General features: G+C 41.2%; 1 protein-coding gene across 1 annotated transcript in view; it reads left to right on the forward strand.

The window, feature by feature from the left end:
• Positions 1 to 15,344, forward strand: part of clcn2c (chloride channel 2c) — a 90,579-nt gene that overhangs the window by 15,292 nt on the left and 59,943 nt on the right. The window contains exon 2 of the mRNA XM_025055220.1: positions 11,109 to 11,250. Coding sequence (XP_024910988.1) covers positions 11,109 to 11,250 — 142 coding nt within the window. The remainder of the gene's footprint in view (positions 1 to 11,108; positions 11,251 to 15,344) is intronic.

Below are 15,344 nucleotides of genomic sequence, written 5' to 3' on the forward strand. Positions count from 1 at the left end.
TGCCTCAGGGCTGTACTACAACACACTGCAGGAGGCTGGTGAGAGCTGTCAACAATACACACACTCACACAGACACTGACTGACTGACTGACTGACTGACTGACTGACTGACTGACTGACTGACTGACTGACTGACTGACTGACTGACTGACTGACTGACTGACTGACTGACTGACTGACTGACTGACTGACTGACTGACTGACTGACTGACTGACTGACTGACTGACTGACTGACTGACTGACTGACTGACTGACTGACTGACTGACTGACTGACTGACTGACTGACTGACTGACTGACTGACTGACTGACTGACTGACTGACTGGATGACTGACTGACTGACAGTCTTCCTGCCTGCACTCCTACACTCACAGCCTCCTGATCATGAATCGCCCAAACACAGCCTTGTACTTTATGTAAACTTAATCTTAATCACCTCGAGTTTGACCCTTGGTAGCCTAGCGCTGAGCTAGCCTAATTGCACATCATCCACACCAGGGAGTGCCCAACCCCTGGTTCGGGGACCAGTGCCGGTCTGTATTTCATGTGGTACAGGGCCACAAAAAAACCAAAACAATGATATCGTGTTCATGGCTGATACCTGACGACCGTCACTTGGTACAAAGACGGTTGGGGACCGCTGATCTAAACCGTTTTTTAACTTTGTAGAGTATAAAACTAAATTTGTCCCGACTTTGGTCAAGCGAGGACAGCTGGTATCAGGTACAAAAACAGCAGAATCAAACACAGACACACACGCCCTTCAACAACCTTCCAAGAAACCATGATATGAAAACAAGAAAAGCCAAGATATGAGCCACAGGTGTTTGACAGTTCAGCCCATTCTGTAATCGTTAGGCCTTGGCCCATAGATATGTCAGCGGTGAATCTGTAACTAATCTCAGACATTGTACTGTATCTGCACCACTGTTTACGTTCATCAAGGAACCGATGGTTAAAAAGATCGCCTCACGTTTCTTCAAAGTCTGGCCGTCAAAATAAACAAGAGACGTTTGTTTAAAAATGTCTAATTATGGGCCTGATTAGCAATAGAATTTAAATGGACACATTGGCAAATACTATAAAGCTAAGGTCCCAAACTCCTGGGCCGTGGTCCAAAAGTGGGCCGAAAACACCCTTGTGCGGCCCGCAAACAGATGTCAGTATGACGAAATGTGACCCACTGATATAGATTTTCGATTGTTAGCGTATGTGTTTACTCTATTGATTTCCCTCTTACAATGTTCCTGAGACAGGAGACAAGTGTCACGTAGCCACTCTCTGCTGAGTGTCCCACTTTCCACAGAGTGGACGTGTTGCTCATTAACACACTTTTTTTATACATACCCTTAAACGTGTTACGTATTTTTACTGCTGTCAACAATGTCACAGTTCTATAGCTGCCTATTTGATCCTTTGTAACTAAATTATTATTATTGACAACACATTTGTTCTTTGTTCACGTTGATCCTGATACCATGGTTCGAAGTGCTGTTGTGTTTTCGTCCAATCACAGCTAAGATAACACAGACAGAGCGAGGACTCCCCTGCCATAACCAGCTGTTCCATTCAGTCTTAATCTGGTTACAGTAAATAAATAGTTCCATTTTCAGAACGCTGTCTACTGTAAAGGTTGACTGCGTCTGTAGTTCACAGACTATTTCATGGTCCAGTGTTTCCCTCCTTTAATTTGTTGTTTTTCTTTTCTATAATCCTTTGGCTTCGTGAAGGGAATTATGGTGCATTAATAACTGTGTTCTTCCCCCACCCTCGGTGAAAACATAAAAACAGACTTTGTCAGTCATTAAACGCACCACTGACGTCCACATCTTCTACACTGGATCAGCATCATTAGGATTAAATTAATTCAAACTCTTTGTTGTTTTTACACCACTCTGACAGACGATCACATGGCAGTGTGGTCTATATATTAGTACTGTACTAATGTTTCTGTCAGGATTAATGTTTTATTTTTTAAAGATTCAACATAATCTCTTTTATCACTTTTCAATCTTATCCCGGTCATAGTTTTAACACTTGTGGAGCAAAATTCAAATATTTTTTTTATCACTGCTGATTTGTTTATGGTCTGGTATCTCGATATTGTTTCCTTCAACAAGGTTTAGGGCAGGGTGTAAAACCTACAGTTTGTGTCAGAGACCAAGAGGAACTTTCTTTTATATTTCACAACCTGGAAGTGCTTTACAGCTTACTGATAATGTTTTTTCTTTTTTCCCCTCTCTTCTTGACTGCTCTGATGATATTGGTCCTGTAAGTGGATTTGCTCAGGTCCTGGTGCCACCAAGGCTGTTTCAGCTCCACCTCTGACTCAGTCTTTGTTAGAGAGATTGAAGGCTGCTGAGGGTCTCTTATGAAACTAACGTCTTTGCAGCAACGATGTCAAATAAATGTTACTGGAATCCTAGGATATCCACTTTTGTTATTTAATGTATTTAATCATTTCATTATGGTTGGCTGTTCTTTCTAAATTGATCATAGCAAATGGATAAATTAGTTGACATTCTTTGTATCATTTTTGAAGCATTTCATTTGATAAGACACACGAAACGTTGACGTTGCTGATTCTGTATCTAAAAACACTTTGTGTCAAATGTTAATCTAAAAAAACATCCCCACTGTAATCATGTGGTTACAGTGGATTAATCACTGTGATTCCTGGTTAAGATGAATCACTGTTTTTTATCATGAGTTTTCAAATTGCCTGAAACAGAAAGACGACATATCAGTGGGTAGATGTCTGTGTTTCACAGCTGTTTTTAGTCTCTGAATAATCTAAAAACGTCATTGTCCTCAAAACAGTAATAAATCTAGTGTCCTTTAATAGTTGGCTCTGACGTGTCTGACCAGACACCCTGATGAAGCTCAAGGTGATTTGGTGAAACTAATAGCTGGTTGTCTGACCAGACACCCTGACGAAGCTCAAGGTGATTTGGTGAAACTAAAACTTTTTGGCAAATGCGTGTAAATGACATGTGGTTGGACTGTGTGTTCGAGCTCCAATCAGTGGATGGACGGTTGAACTGTGGTAATACTGTACACAAAATAAAATAAAAATGAACCCATCTACCGGTGTATTTTGAGAGCTTTTCTTAAAACAGAAAGATATTTGATTCTTCTTTGATTAAAAAGAAAACAGATGAAAAACAACTTTAAAATAATTGACATTTTTTTATGTGGTAGAATAACTCGCTTATGACTAAATAAATGTCGTCTACAGTTTGACGTTTACAGTTAAATGTGTTTTTTTTTAACATACTTAATGTAATGTAACAGACAATATTATAATTTAATTTAATGTTTATTTTGAGCTTTGGTTTAAAAGAGTTGGTTGAGAATTTTTCAAGAAAAGTTTCTCGGCTTTCGCTCCTCGTCTGTGTTTGGCCACGTTGTTGTTGTTGTCGTCGTTGTTGTTGTTGTTGTCGTTGTTACCGTTGACTGAGTCCACCGTTCTGTAGGAAGACTGTGAGGAGACTGTTAATGCACTGATTGGTGGCTGCTGTTCAGTGCAGTTGATGCTGACGGCTGCAGGTTTATGACACACACACACACACACCGTTGACTGAGTCCACCGTCATTACATTAGATATTGACAGGAAAGAGTTTCTGACGCCACTTATCTGCAGTGCCCCCCCCCCCCTCCTCACCTTCCTCCTCCTCCTCCTCCTCCTCCTCTTCATCCTTTGTTCCCATGGTGCCATGTGTGTGAATGTCTCCATGAGTGTGCGTGACACCGCAGTCTCTGAATTCCTGTGTCCTCCTTCTGGAATGTTATGGTGATGTTATTTCCCACTCACCTGGGTCTGTAGTTGAAATTCTTATTTTTCGTTTTTCTTTCACTCTTCTCTTTCCCACACTCAGGAGGTGTGTTTGTGTTATGACTCTCACATTTCTCCCCCCTCTCACTCTCCGTCTCCCTCTGCAGAGGTTTGCTTGTCTCCCGAGGATTCTCCCTTCACGCTCATTCATGTCTTTTCCTCTTTTTTTCCCCCATCGCTCTAGACCAGGCGTGAGCAAAATCTCTGACCCGTTGGCCACAATTGGTCCTTAAAATTTGATGCGGGGCCGAGTCAGGAGCAGATAGATGCCTGCTCTAGACTAACATTATTTTTTTGTACTTGTGATGATTTTTGGTCCTAACTGAGATTCTCAGTAAATCAGAAGTAAATGTTAATGCTGCAGAAATGATTTTTGTCATTTTTTGTGCTTTTTTAAATGTGGTTTTCTGCCTGACGGTCTGACTGGTTATTGTTCCAGCTATGATTAAAATGTGGTTTCCTGCCTGACTGGTTATTGTTCCAGCTATGATTTCATGACAGCGTATTCCTACATGTGTGCCTATTGTTTGTATACGTTTGTTAGTGTTTGTGTGTGTGTGTGTGTGTGTGTTAGAGGGAGAGTGGCACCGCCCAGCTATGCTGGTGCCTTCGGTGCCTTCCCACATCCAAACGGACCATGTGTGCGAGGCAGAAACTGACGGAGAGACAAACACTAGGAGCCATTGTGCATAAATGTCTGACCTCGCCCATCGACCTCCCCCTCTGTCTCACCCTCTTTGTCTCCGGGACTCTGTTGTTGCCTTGTCTTTAACTTACATTTAAAAACTTAATGTTAATGTTATGTTGTTGACTGAACTTTTTAGCATTCTTAGCAAGGACCTGGTCTGATTCCATACCTGCTCTGATGATGACAATCTAACCTCACAGTGTGTTGCTTTAATGCCACTGAAACATCAGTCACGAGAGCGGAGATTTTTGCCGGGGAAAAAAAAAACGTTGCTTGTTTTAACGATTTATTTTCCTGTGTTTTTCTCGGTCAAATGTATATATTTCTGCTCAAAGTTTTGATGGAAGTAAATGACCAGAATAATTCAGAGGTTCATATTCCAGCTTCCCACTCGGTGTGACAGTGACTCACGCGGTGGTGTTGTGTGTCTAGTGTGTGTAGAAGTTGCCACAGGGAACCTTCTCTGCAGTCTCTCTGTCTCTCTCTCTCTTTTTTTATATTCAGGATTAGTCTTTGAACATATCCCTGGTTGGAGACGCGGTGCCTTGATGTCAACTTTGTCACCCGGACTGTCCTGTTAGTAGGAATCTGTCCTGTAGAACGCTCTGGAGACGTCGTCGAATCTTACTGCAGTGTCCTCATTTTACATCCTTAAATATATATATAAATATATGTCAGAATATATCCATATGTATAGGCTGTGGCTGTGGGTGTGGATTTTCTACTCTGACATGGAAGGATTATTCATAAAAAAAGAGAAAGATTTATGGAAGTGAAAGGCTGCGTCGGTGGTTACGTCACTGCCTTTCAAGTGAAATGCTGAAGCAGATGCTCACATTACTTGAATGTAACGCCTAACACCACAGTGTTTCCCCCGACACCCACCGAACAGCAGCAAACTGCGGTTCCTCTGCACCACCGTGCTGCCACTTCAGTATCACCACACCATCAATAAACTGTAGGCGTAATTGGATGGGGAGAACTCAATGTATGTGTGCAGAATATATCACTCCTCAGCTCGTTTACACACACACACACACACACAAATTAAAAATATGTTAAGTGTAGTGGGAGCGATCCACCATCTGTGTCTTTATGGACCGTAACATGTTCAAATAAATATATTTATCATCGCGGTGAATGTGAAGTCTGGCTGCAGAATGGATGTTGTTGACAGGTGTATGTGGAGCAGGTTCTCTGTTCATATAAAACCGTTCTTACACCAGTCGGTCCCTGGATGTACTGGTGAACCGTCCAGGGTGGAGCTGCTGTGATTTACTAGAGCTGACCTGATGACACTGGACAGGATGACAGTGTAGACCAGGGGTGCCCAACATGTAGGTCGCGTTCTACCAGTAGGCCGCAAAGAGAGTGCTGGTAGATCAAGAAATTACCAAACTATGAATATAATTTTGGAGTGTGTAGCAGTGACCAGATGTAAGAATGTACAGTATATATGAAGTATTTTTAGTTTGTATGAGTAAGTATATATTTAATGTTTTCCATGTTGGTCGATCACTTTAGTGGCGCTTTGGCCCAGAGGCAATGTCTCTGTCATTGGTGTGGCCCTCCAGGGTTCACCTCCTGGGCAAGTTCGAATCCCGGTCAGGACGGTTGGTACCTTCCAGTGGACTCACCACCTGCAGGAAGGTTTGGGGGGGTTGGTACGGTGCAGTGTGATTTGGGTGGCGACTGCTGCCCCCGTGACCCGGTAACGGATAAGCGAATGAAAATGGATGGATGGATGGATGGTAGATCACTTTAGCTAACTGGTCACTTGAACAGTAGCTCCCTGGCCAAAATACTGGTATTATTAGTCACTGGTATAATGCTGAAAACTTGCTGCTGTCTATGTGGACCTCAAACACAGTGTCTGTGGAGAGTGTCTGTCTTTAGGAGTGTCTTTGCGTTACCCTTCAAATCCACACGTGGCTCTGATCCCTGGAAGGACAAGAAGTGGTCGGAGAGAAGGCAGTGGAAATGAGCAGGAGCGCTCTCTGCCAGCAGGGATGAGTGTGCCCGAGCAAATATGGGTTTTCTTAATGAGGCAACAGAGGAGAGCACCTGCTGCTGCCTGACTATAAACACACACACACACACACAGAGAGAGAGAGAGAGAGAGTCCACAGGTGAAGCTCAGTACGATGCTGGATCTGTTGCTTTTTCTCGTGGCGGTTGTCAAGACGTGGAGCTAATATCAATGTGCAGCTGCCAGCTGCTGGACCTGAGTCCTGGGAGTGAGGGAGAGGATGAGGCAGAATATAGGAATAAGTGAGGGGGAGAGAGAGAGAGAGAGAGAGAGAGTCAAGAAGACCCAGAAAGACAGAGACCAAAAGGACAGGGAAGACGTATAAATATAAGACTGAGAGATGCAGAGGTTGAGTCACAAAGAATGAGAAACACAGTCCATACAATGTTACCAATTTTTTCTAACAAAGATGACTTGTCACAATCAGTTCTTTAGAATTCAGATCATAAAAAAAAAGATTTGTCAAAGTCCACGTCCCCTGGAAATCAAAAAGTCAAACGTCAGTGTGAGGTAACACACTCTTCACCTCTGATTGGCTGACGGCGATATTTAATCACAAACCTAACCAATAGTCATGATCACTTCATAAAGTGGGCGGTAACGTTACTCTGCTCGGAAGGAGAATTTACTCAAGTACAGAGTTCTGAGTAGCTGTGAAAGTAATGTATGGAGAGTTACCGTATTTTTCGGACTATAAGACGCACTTAAAATCCTTTATTTTTCTCAAAAATCCACAGTTCACCTTATGGTTTGAAATATACGGTACATGATCATTGCTGGAGGTGTGTGTGTGTGTGTGTGTGCAGTTCCTCCTCTGTCAACGTGATGACATCACTAACCCACATCGATCAGTTCTTCTGTTTCTGGAAAAACTCGATGATTTGATAATATGTCGTTATGAGTGCAGCCTGATCTGGAATCCAACACTGTGGAGTGATGTGAGTGTAGATGCATTAGTACATGCCTGTGTATCTCACTGCTCTCCTCCCAGCGCTAACACTCCAGTGTTGGATTGTTAGAGCTCTAATCCACAGCTGCAGCCTTTCATCCTTTCCCTCCATCTTTTTTCTCCCTCTTCTCTCGTCTGGCGTCCACAGTCGAAATCTAAATTCAGATCACATTGTGAGGCAAATTCTACATAATGTGCCAGTTCCCCCCCCCCACACACACACACACAGACACAAACAGCTAACACCTTTCTCTTCGGTCTGTTCATCACTGCCTCAGACAACCTTCTCTGGACTTTCCTGCCTCTTATTTTCCTGTCATCCGTCCGTCTATCCATCCTTCCCTCCTTTCTTCCTGCTATTTGTCCAGCTCTGGATCAGTGTGAGGGAGGCCCAGGAGGTTGGCATGGCAGCCTGGCAGGAGCACACAAGACTCCCACTTTGCCCCCCGTGATGCCCCTAAGAATTATTGGTCAATCTTTATTTACTGTACTGTTCCCCGCTCCATCTTTACTCCGCTCCACGTTTTTACTCTCTGTCGTCGTTGTTGTTGTTTTTTTTCTTCTTCTTTCTTTTCTTGAATCTATTCAAGATCTCTGTAAGAAATTCTCCCGTTCAGGCTTGAATTTGACCTTGTTGTAAAAAATACACTAACACTTGAGAATGTCCTTAACAGCCAACTTAAGAGTAAAAAAAAAAACTCCCTTTGTGCATTTGGTGAATGAAACACATTCTGACTGAATGGTGAATGAGACTTCCTGCTACTTCACTGTTTCTTACTTCTCCAAGGGAATTTGACACACGGCATTGTGTCCACAAGGGTTGGAAAGGACACGCTACAGGACTAATGTTGTAGAAAGTCCTTTGCCTTTGTCTTGTCTGATGGTCCGATCCAAAGAACAACCTCAGGTGACTTCATTAGGAGTGCAATAAATTACATAACATTTTCACTTTGAATTCTAAAACTCCACATTGTTAGAATTGAGAAGGATTGAGAGGATTGTCGTTTTATTTTAAATATAAGGACGATGTCAGGAAAATGCGGCAGAGTTTGTTTTCTGTAAACGTCTCACAGATAAACAGAAGTTGCTGGTATCATTCTACTAAAATAAAAATAACTTGACCTGAGACAGTGCTGTGTACAGTATAAGGACGTTTGGTGTGTGTGTTGTCTTTAATGGTGTTGTGTGTCTTGAACAGAGGGGGTGGGAAAAAAAGGCTCAAGAACTACTGATGAACCACATGTTGATTAACAGGTTTTTACCACAAAATGTGCACAACTATTGTTAAATATGTCGTAGTGATTTAAATTTACTCCAATAATTTTACCAAAAAAAAAACAAAAGTAGACAGTGACAAACAGTGTGGTTCATGTCAATTTAACTCCCACTGTGTTTAATAATAGAAGCTGTTTACTTTATCTCCTACTTCTGTCTTTAATATCTCCATCTCCGTTGTTTTGATTTTCATTAACCCAGGTCACTCGACCTCACAGGTATATTTATGTTTTGTCACCGTAGCAGAACGATCACCTGTTTTCTGGTGTTGCTATCAGTTACACTTTGAACCCTGTTGTTTGTGGGAGAAAATATTCTTGTTATCGTTGCTGATGATTTTGTGACTTTGTTCGTTACAGAGACTAAAAACCTTATCAATACTGGAATCCTGTGTCACTCGCACCATTTCCTTCCAGCCAAATGTCCAACGGCAACCCATTAATCTGGGATCAATTAACTAGGCCTGGGCAGAGTTCAGGCCTCTGTTGACTGTGCTTGGCATAATGATAGGTTTTCATGCAGGAATGTTCCCTGTTCTATATGGTTCTGCCTTGTTTTGTTCCTCTGCTCCCAGTTCCTAAGGGTTGTATCTGTAAAGGTCGAGTCCTTCCCACTTGTTTTAGTTTTCTTCCAAACTTTCCATTGTGTTTGCAGTCTACTTATTGAATTAAGCCCTACTGTTGGTAATGAATGTGGCACATAATTCCATGCAGAATGGCATTCTGGGTAGATTAGTGGTCTTGACTTAATGTAAGAAAACCCCTTAATGGTTCATCCTGTCAATTGTTTTTTTTTCTTTTCTTATTTTCCTTGTTTTTGCGTACATTCCTTTTTTAACTTAATGTACCCACAAGGTCATCAAGGGCTTTTAGGTCAATTACTTTTATAAGAAGTATTTACAGTAATTGGAAACAGATTGTTATTTTCTAGAAGACGGCATTATCATGAAGAACTCAAATATCTCGGAACTGTTTCTGTAACTGTGGTTGTACTGCGAGTACTGTTTCAGAAACGTTTCAGAACCACCAAACAAAAATGTCAGAAAAACTCTATGTAATAAAATATAATGTTCTTTTTAGTTTCAGTTTACTCACAATATACTATCTGGTCTAAAATCTGGGCCTGTTTATTTGAACACAATCCTGATATACCCGCAGGAATTGAAAATATATATAGCCATATGCTGCCACTTAGTGGAAGAGTGACTGAACTGTGAACTGTTCTGACTGAAGACAATTATTAGCAGTAAATAAAAATATCTTCACTCTAATGAAGGGACATTGGATGATTTTACATCAACCAACCAACACAAATGTAATTCCTTTTGTTTCCTCTCAAACGACTCATTCGAGGATTTCTGACTGTACTCACCTCTTCCTCCTTCACCTTCCTTTTTTTTTGTTATTTTTCCACTGTCCTAAAATCATGCCAGTGAGTTTCCCTAACTAGATGTTATGGAACCTAGCAGTACATGTCTGTGTATTACTTAGAATACACAGAGGGTATCCTGAGTTACTTACACTTTCTTTAACATTTAACATTTTTAGAAACGTTGGCTTCATTCAAACATTTATTCAAATTTGATTTGAAGTGTGCATTTGGGAATTGGACAAAACATTTCCTGATTTTTGTCTCTGCGTTGTTTTGTGTCCTAGAAACGCTGATATTCAATTGTTCGTCCTCTTGTTGTTCTTGTTATGCGACGTTGTTTCCATCAGCGACTTTTCCTCTGCTGAAATCAGCCTTGATAACCTTGATTAGCCTGCCATGACAGTCCAGAGTTGCCAAGAGGAAGTGATTAGAGCCCCTGTTTCTGCCCAACACCCAGGAGCGTTTCTGGGCTGTGCACAATACTTGGCACATCCTGCTTCTTGAATTGCTGATGTTACATCTTTTTTTTGTGTGTGCATGTGTGTGTGTTGTGCTTTGCCGGAGTAAGTGAGGAAAAACCTCTATTTATATAAGGAAGTACACTCCCTGAAATGACAAAAATAAAACCAAAACATTAACGTTTGCCTTTTAATTTAGACCTTTTTGTCACAGACCAGAGAACGGGGGAATATTGAATGGTTAAAAACTGACATACAAAAAGAAAAGAAAAATAAATAGAGGCGGATGCCCTGCAATACTCAAGACATACTGTAGGTGGCGTAAAACCAAAGAGCCATTAAAACGTTTTGGAAGCTCAGTCAAAAAAACCACTGCTTGCAATAACTGCGCCCTCAAGGCAAACTGCTTGCAATAACTGCGCCCTCAAGGAGGACGCATCCCCAGCTTTGTAACCCATAAGATAATTCATCAGCTAACGCTCTGTCCGTGTGTGTTTCCAGATGTATGGGCGCTACACCCAGGAACTTGGAGTGTATGCCAAAGAGGAAGCAGCTCGGATAAGGGAGAGCGGTCACAGGCGGTCGGTCAGCCGGACCTTGGATCTGGTGGAGTACGACAAGGGACGCTGTGCCAAGTGTCGCAGTAAGTTTGTTACTGGAATGATTTAAATATAGTTTATACAGCATCACCACCATGGATGCAGTTACTAAGAAACCAGACAGGGGGCGTGTCTCTGTGTACATCAACCATTTTCCTTTGGAATTGACATGTCTGGTTTCCACTGTCACAATTCTGAGTTCAATTCTGAGGAACGTAGTAAAAATTTCATGGAGGTTTTGGAAAGTTTTGGAAAGTTTTGGGAGGCTGTGGCATTAAAGACCTTTGTCAGTACTTTATTCTCTTGGCCTTCTTTGTAGCTGATATAAAAATCCCAAGTAAGAATAATTCATGTCTGACTTTGCTCACTGAACTAAGGCATGAAGTAAAATTGAACTAAAACTAAACAAAAACTAAAAGTTTTTCTGAGTCGACTTTTGTTTAAAATGACTCTGCAAAATACATATTTCCCTCTTTAGCCACTTATTAGACTCTCAGCTGACAGAAATATAAAGAAAAAATCTTTGTAAAAGTCTATTTTTAATTTAATGTAATTAAATTAAAAATTTGGTTGGTGATCTTCAGAGCAAAAATCTCCAGTGTTTTTCTTCTTCTTCTTCTCCTTCGTCTCTTCCAACTACTGTGTAATTAATGACGCTCGTCCAGCTGATTGGAGTTTAATTCTTTTACACACACACACACACACACACACCGTGTGATTAACCTTTCATCCAAAGTGCTGCATTCTCACTTTTATTTTTTCTCCCCCCCCCCGTCCGTGATCACGCCGACTCCTTATCTTGTTGCGGCTGTTTCCTGACACGTTATTCTGCAGGTGGGCAATAAAATGCCACTCATGGCATTAGTTTGTCCCCAAATATGACTCAGTTCATATCATACATACATATAAAAACCACACAAATATATTCTTTATTACACTCTCTATTCACGTTTTTGTTCTTAGTGTATTTATTGGGTACATATAAAAACCGTGTAAAAATACACGTTTTTGTTCTTAGTGTATTTATTGTAAATTACATGTTTACCTGTTTGTCAACAATTTAGGATAATACTGCTCCTAGAGGTCAAATAAATCAAAGATTACAAACGAATATAAACGCTATAAAAGTAAACACTGAGGAGCCACTGTTGCACTCTCCTCCTTTAATGCAGTACTGCGTTAGTACCAGCAGGGCGCAGCATAGAGCTTTATTTGTAGCGGTTAAGAGATAGGCTTGTAAAAAGGGTCCGGAAAATCCTGTTTCCAATTTTGGTCCACAGTGTGACGGAAATGAAGTACAAATACAGTACCTGGATATTACTGCGTATGTGAAGCCTAGAGGAAGTATTTAAGCTTCAGTCTCTGCACTAAGATACGTCTACAAAGTTCTAAAACAAATTAAAAAATTTTACTAATGAAAAATAACAAAACTGTTTCTCTTCACATCCTTAATTTAAATCTAAACACTTTTACCTTTTTTTTTTAATCAAGAAATGTTTTCTCTGTAGAACTTCTAGGGTTAAAACCTGCTGCACACGTACAATATAGTATCTGTGTGTACATGACTGTGTATTTTCTCACTGTCACGTCCATCTCCGTCTTTGTCCACATGCACCACCGCGTCATTCAGCTGGTTCCTCGAGGCGCGTACATTATGTGTACTACATTTACTTCAACAGGTGTGATGTCAGCAGGAGCTCAGCATGGCGCCTCGTGTTGCCATGGTGACCAGCAGGCACATAGCGACCATCAGTTGCTCACACGCCGTCATTTTCTCTTCTTCTTCTTCTAGTGTCCCTGTCTGTTTATCTCTGGCTCTCACGTCTCCTCTCACCAGACAGCGTTTTGATATGGGTCACGTCTGTGAGCTGTCATTCAAACCAAACCAAATGGATTTTTTTTTTGGCGGCCAAGTGGTTTCATTTCTGGGATATATACGAGCCAGATCAGGGTTTGAGTTGTCAGAGATCTTAGCAGGATTTAGTCCATGAAGAATTGGATTTTTCGTTCTTCCATCCCATTTCTCTCACATCTAACACGTCACTCATAAAAACAATAGTAATTGTAGGAGTAAAATGAATAAGCAGAGCAGCAAATGTTCTGATTGGCTAATGTCAGACCCCAGTAGGAGGGTGGGACCAAGGCAGACATGTTCACACGACGCCAGGGCACCGACCTACACGTGTACTCCTGGATACTGTGACCCGTGTTACTGCTGTGACCTCCAGGTCTGTTCTTGCTGTGTAGGTTCTAGTATGTGGACGTGTGTGTGTGTGTGTGTGTGTACATCCCTGACCTCCTATCGCCCACAAAATATGTCCTCACAGCAGTCTTCAGCAGATTAGCAAGAGCATTAAAATCTTTACACTCAATTTCACTTAATTCAAGTTAAATGTTCCTTCATTGCTTTTTGAAGATGTGGCCTAAAACGAGGCTCTGGGGTCCTGTGGTGGGACGGACTGTATAACTCTGTTGTTTAACACCCTTTTTCTCTGGAATGTGAGTGATGATGAGCGAATCAATAGGAAGTGAACATGAATGGTTAAAAACAGACCCAGAGGAGGATGCTGTACAGTACAGTCACCACCAGAGGGAGATAGTTAGGTGGACACTTTCACTTTAAAGGCATCTCAAGTAACAAATGAGACATGGGCCCCTGATTAATATTTGATTATTTGTCACCTGAGTATTGTGTTTGGTGTGTGTGTGTATTCTTGTTTACCCTAGAACGTGAGGACCAGTTTTTTTTTTGGAATGCAATAGTAAGGACTTTATTCATATCCTCACTTTTTGAAGGTTAATACTCACATTAAGAATCCTAAGATTGAGGATACATTTAGGACAAGATTTGACCAAGTTGAGGTATAAGTACTGTAATTTTTTTGGCCTGAACCTGTGACTGTTTGGTTTGAAAAGAACAAACGACCTCCTGGAGGTCAGACAGATGTCACAGCACAGTTCTGTTTTGCCAAAGTGAATCAAACCGGAGGCCAAACTCAGGTGTCACTCTTAATTAGTTCATTAAAAATAATTGACTATAATCTGCCATCAGTCAAATAAGTTTCACTGCTGTCAAGTTTGTTTATGTCAGTTATGGTTTTTACAACGTGAAGGTTTCGGCCATGAGCCCAGGTTCAGTGTTTACTGTCCACTGAGTTATGAACTGTAAAGTTTTATTCTTTACTGTAGGCTTTTTTTTAACGAATAAAACAAAACTTTTTTTAAAAAAAGGCTAAAAAACAAAACAGTTTTTCTTCATTTGCAAATTTATTTATTTATTTTAAAAAAACCCTGACCTTTCACAGTGTACGTCCTTCACTCTAACCTGTAGGACATCTACGTGTACACAGTGTCTTGCAGCGACACCTACTGTCTGCTGCCCTGTATGGTAGGTTTAGTGGATGAGTTACAATCAAACATCATTTCTATCTACAGGGTGATAAAAATTGAACATTTATAAGATTCACATTCATAATTTTAACAAGACTCGTCTCGGTGTAAAAAGTGAGATGAATGCCACTTTATGAAGCGATTTTTTTTCTCCCTCAGACGTGCAGCTGTTGATCGATGGTTATTCCGAGTGCCCACATCCATAAAAGCTGATTCATTTCTTAATTAGCCTCTGGGTTTTTGTGTGGAAGTGTGGATATGAATAAGTACACTGCTCTGTGTGTGTGTGTGTGTGTGTGTAACAATGGATATGTGTTAATGTTGTCATTAACTTTTATGTGTCTAGATTGTTCTGTCTCTTATAAAGAGGCCTCTTCTCCTCTTTGGAGCTGATGGTGATAAAACTCCGACAGACACGAGTCACAGATTCAGCTTTTTGTCTGGTTTTCACATCATTCATCTCAGCTCCTCTCTGCGCTTTTCTCAAACCTTTATTTCCTTCTCCTCCTGTTGAACCGTGTCCTCTTATATCAGGGATGTAACAGTACAGTGAGGCTTCGAGATACGAGCTCCACGAAATATATGTTTTTACGAGGAAGCAACTTCGCAACAACAACAACGCTGTTGTGCTGGGTTATTTTAGCCGCGTTTTTACGAGGAAGCAACTTTTGCAAGATTCTCCTCGTGAGGAAACATCGAGTTACGAGTGTTTTTCCACTCGACGCTGTTGTGCTGGGTTATTTTAGCC

The sequence above is a fragment of the Cynoglossus semilaevis genome, chromosome 4, assembly GCF_000523025.1.
Source record: "Cynoglossus semilaevis isolate Cse_v1.0 chromosome 4, Cse_v1.0, whole genome shotgun sequence".
In the NCBI taxonomy this organism is placed as follows: domain Eukaryota; kingdom Metazoa; phylum Chordata; class Actinopteri; order Pleuronectiformes; family Cynoglossidae; genus Cynoglossus; species Cynoglossus semilaevis.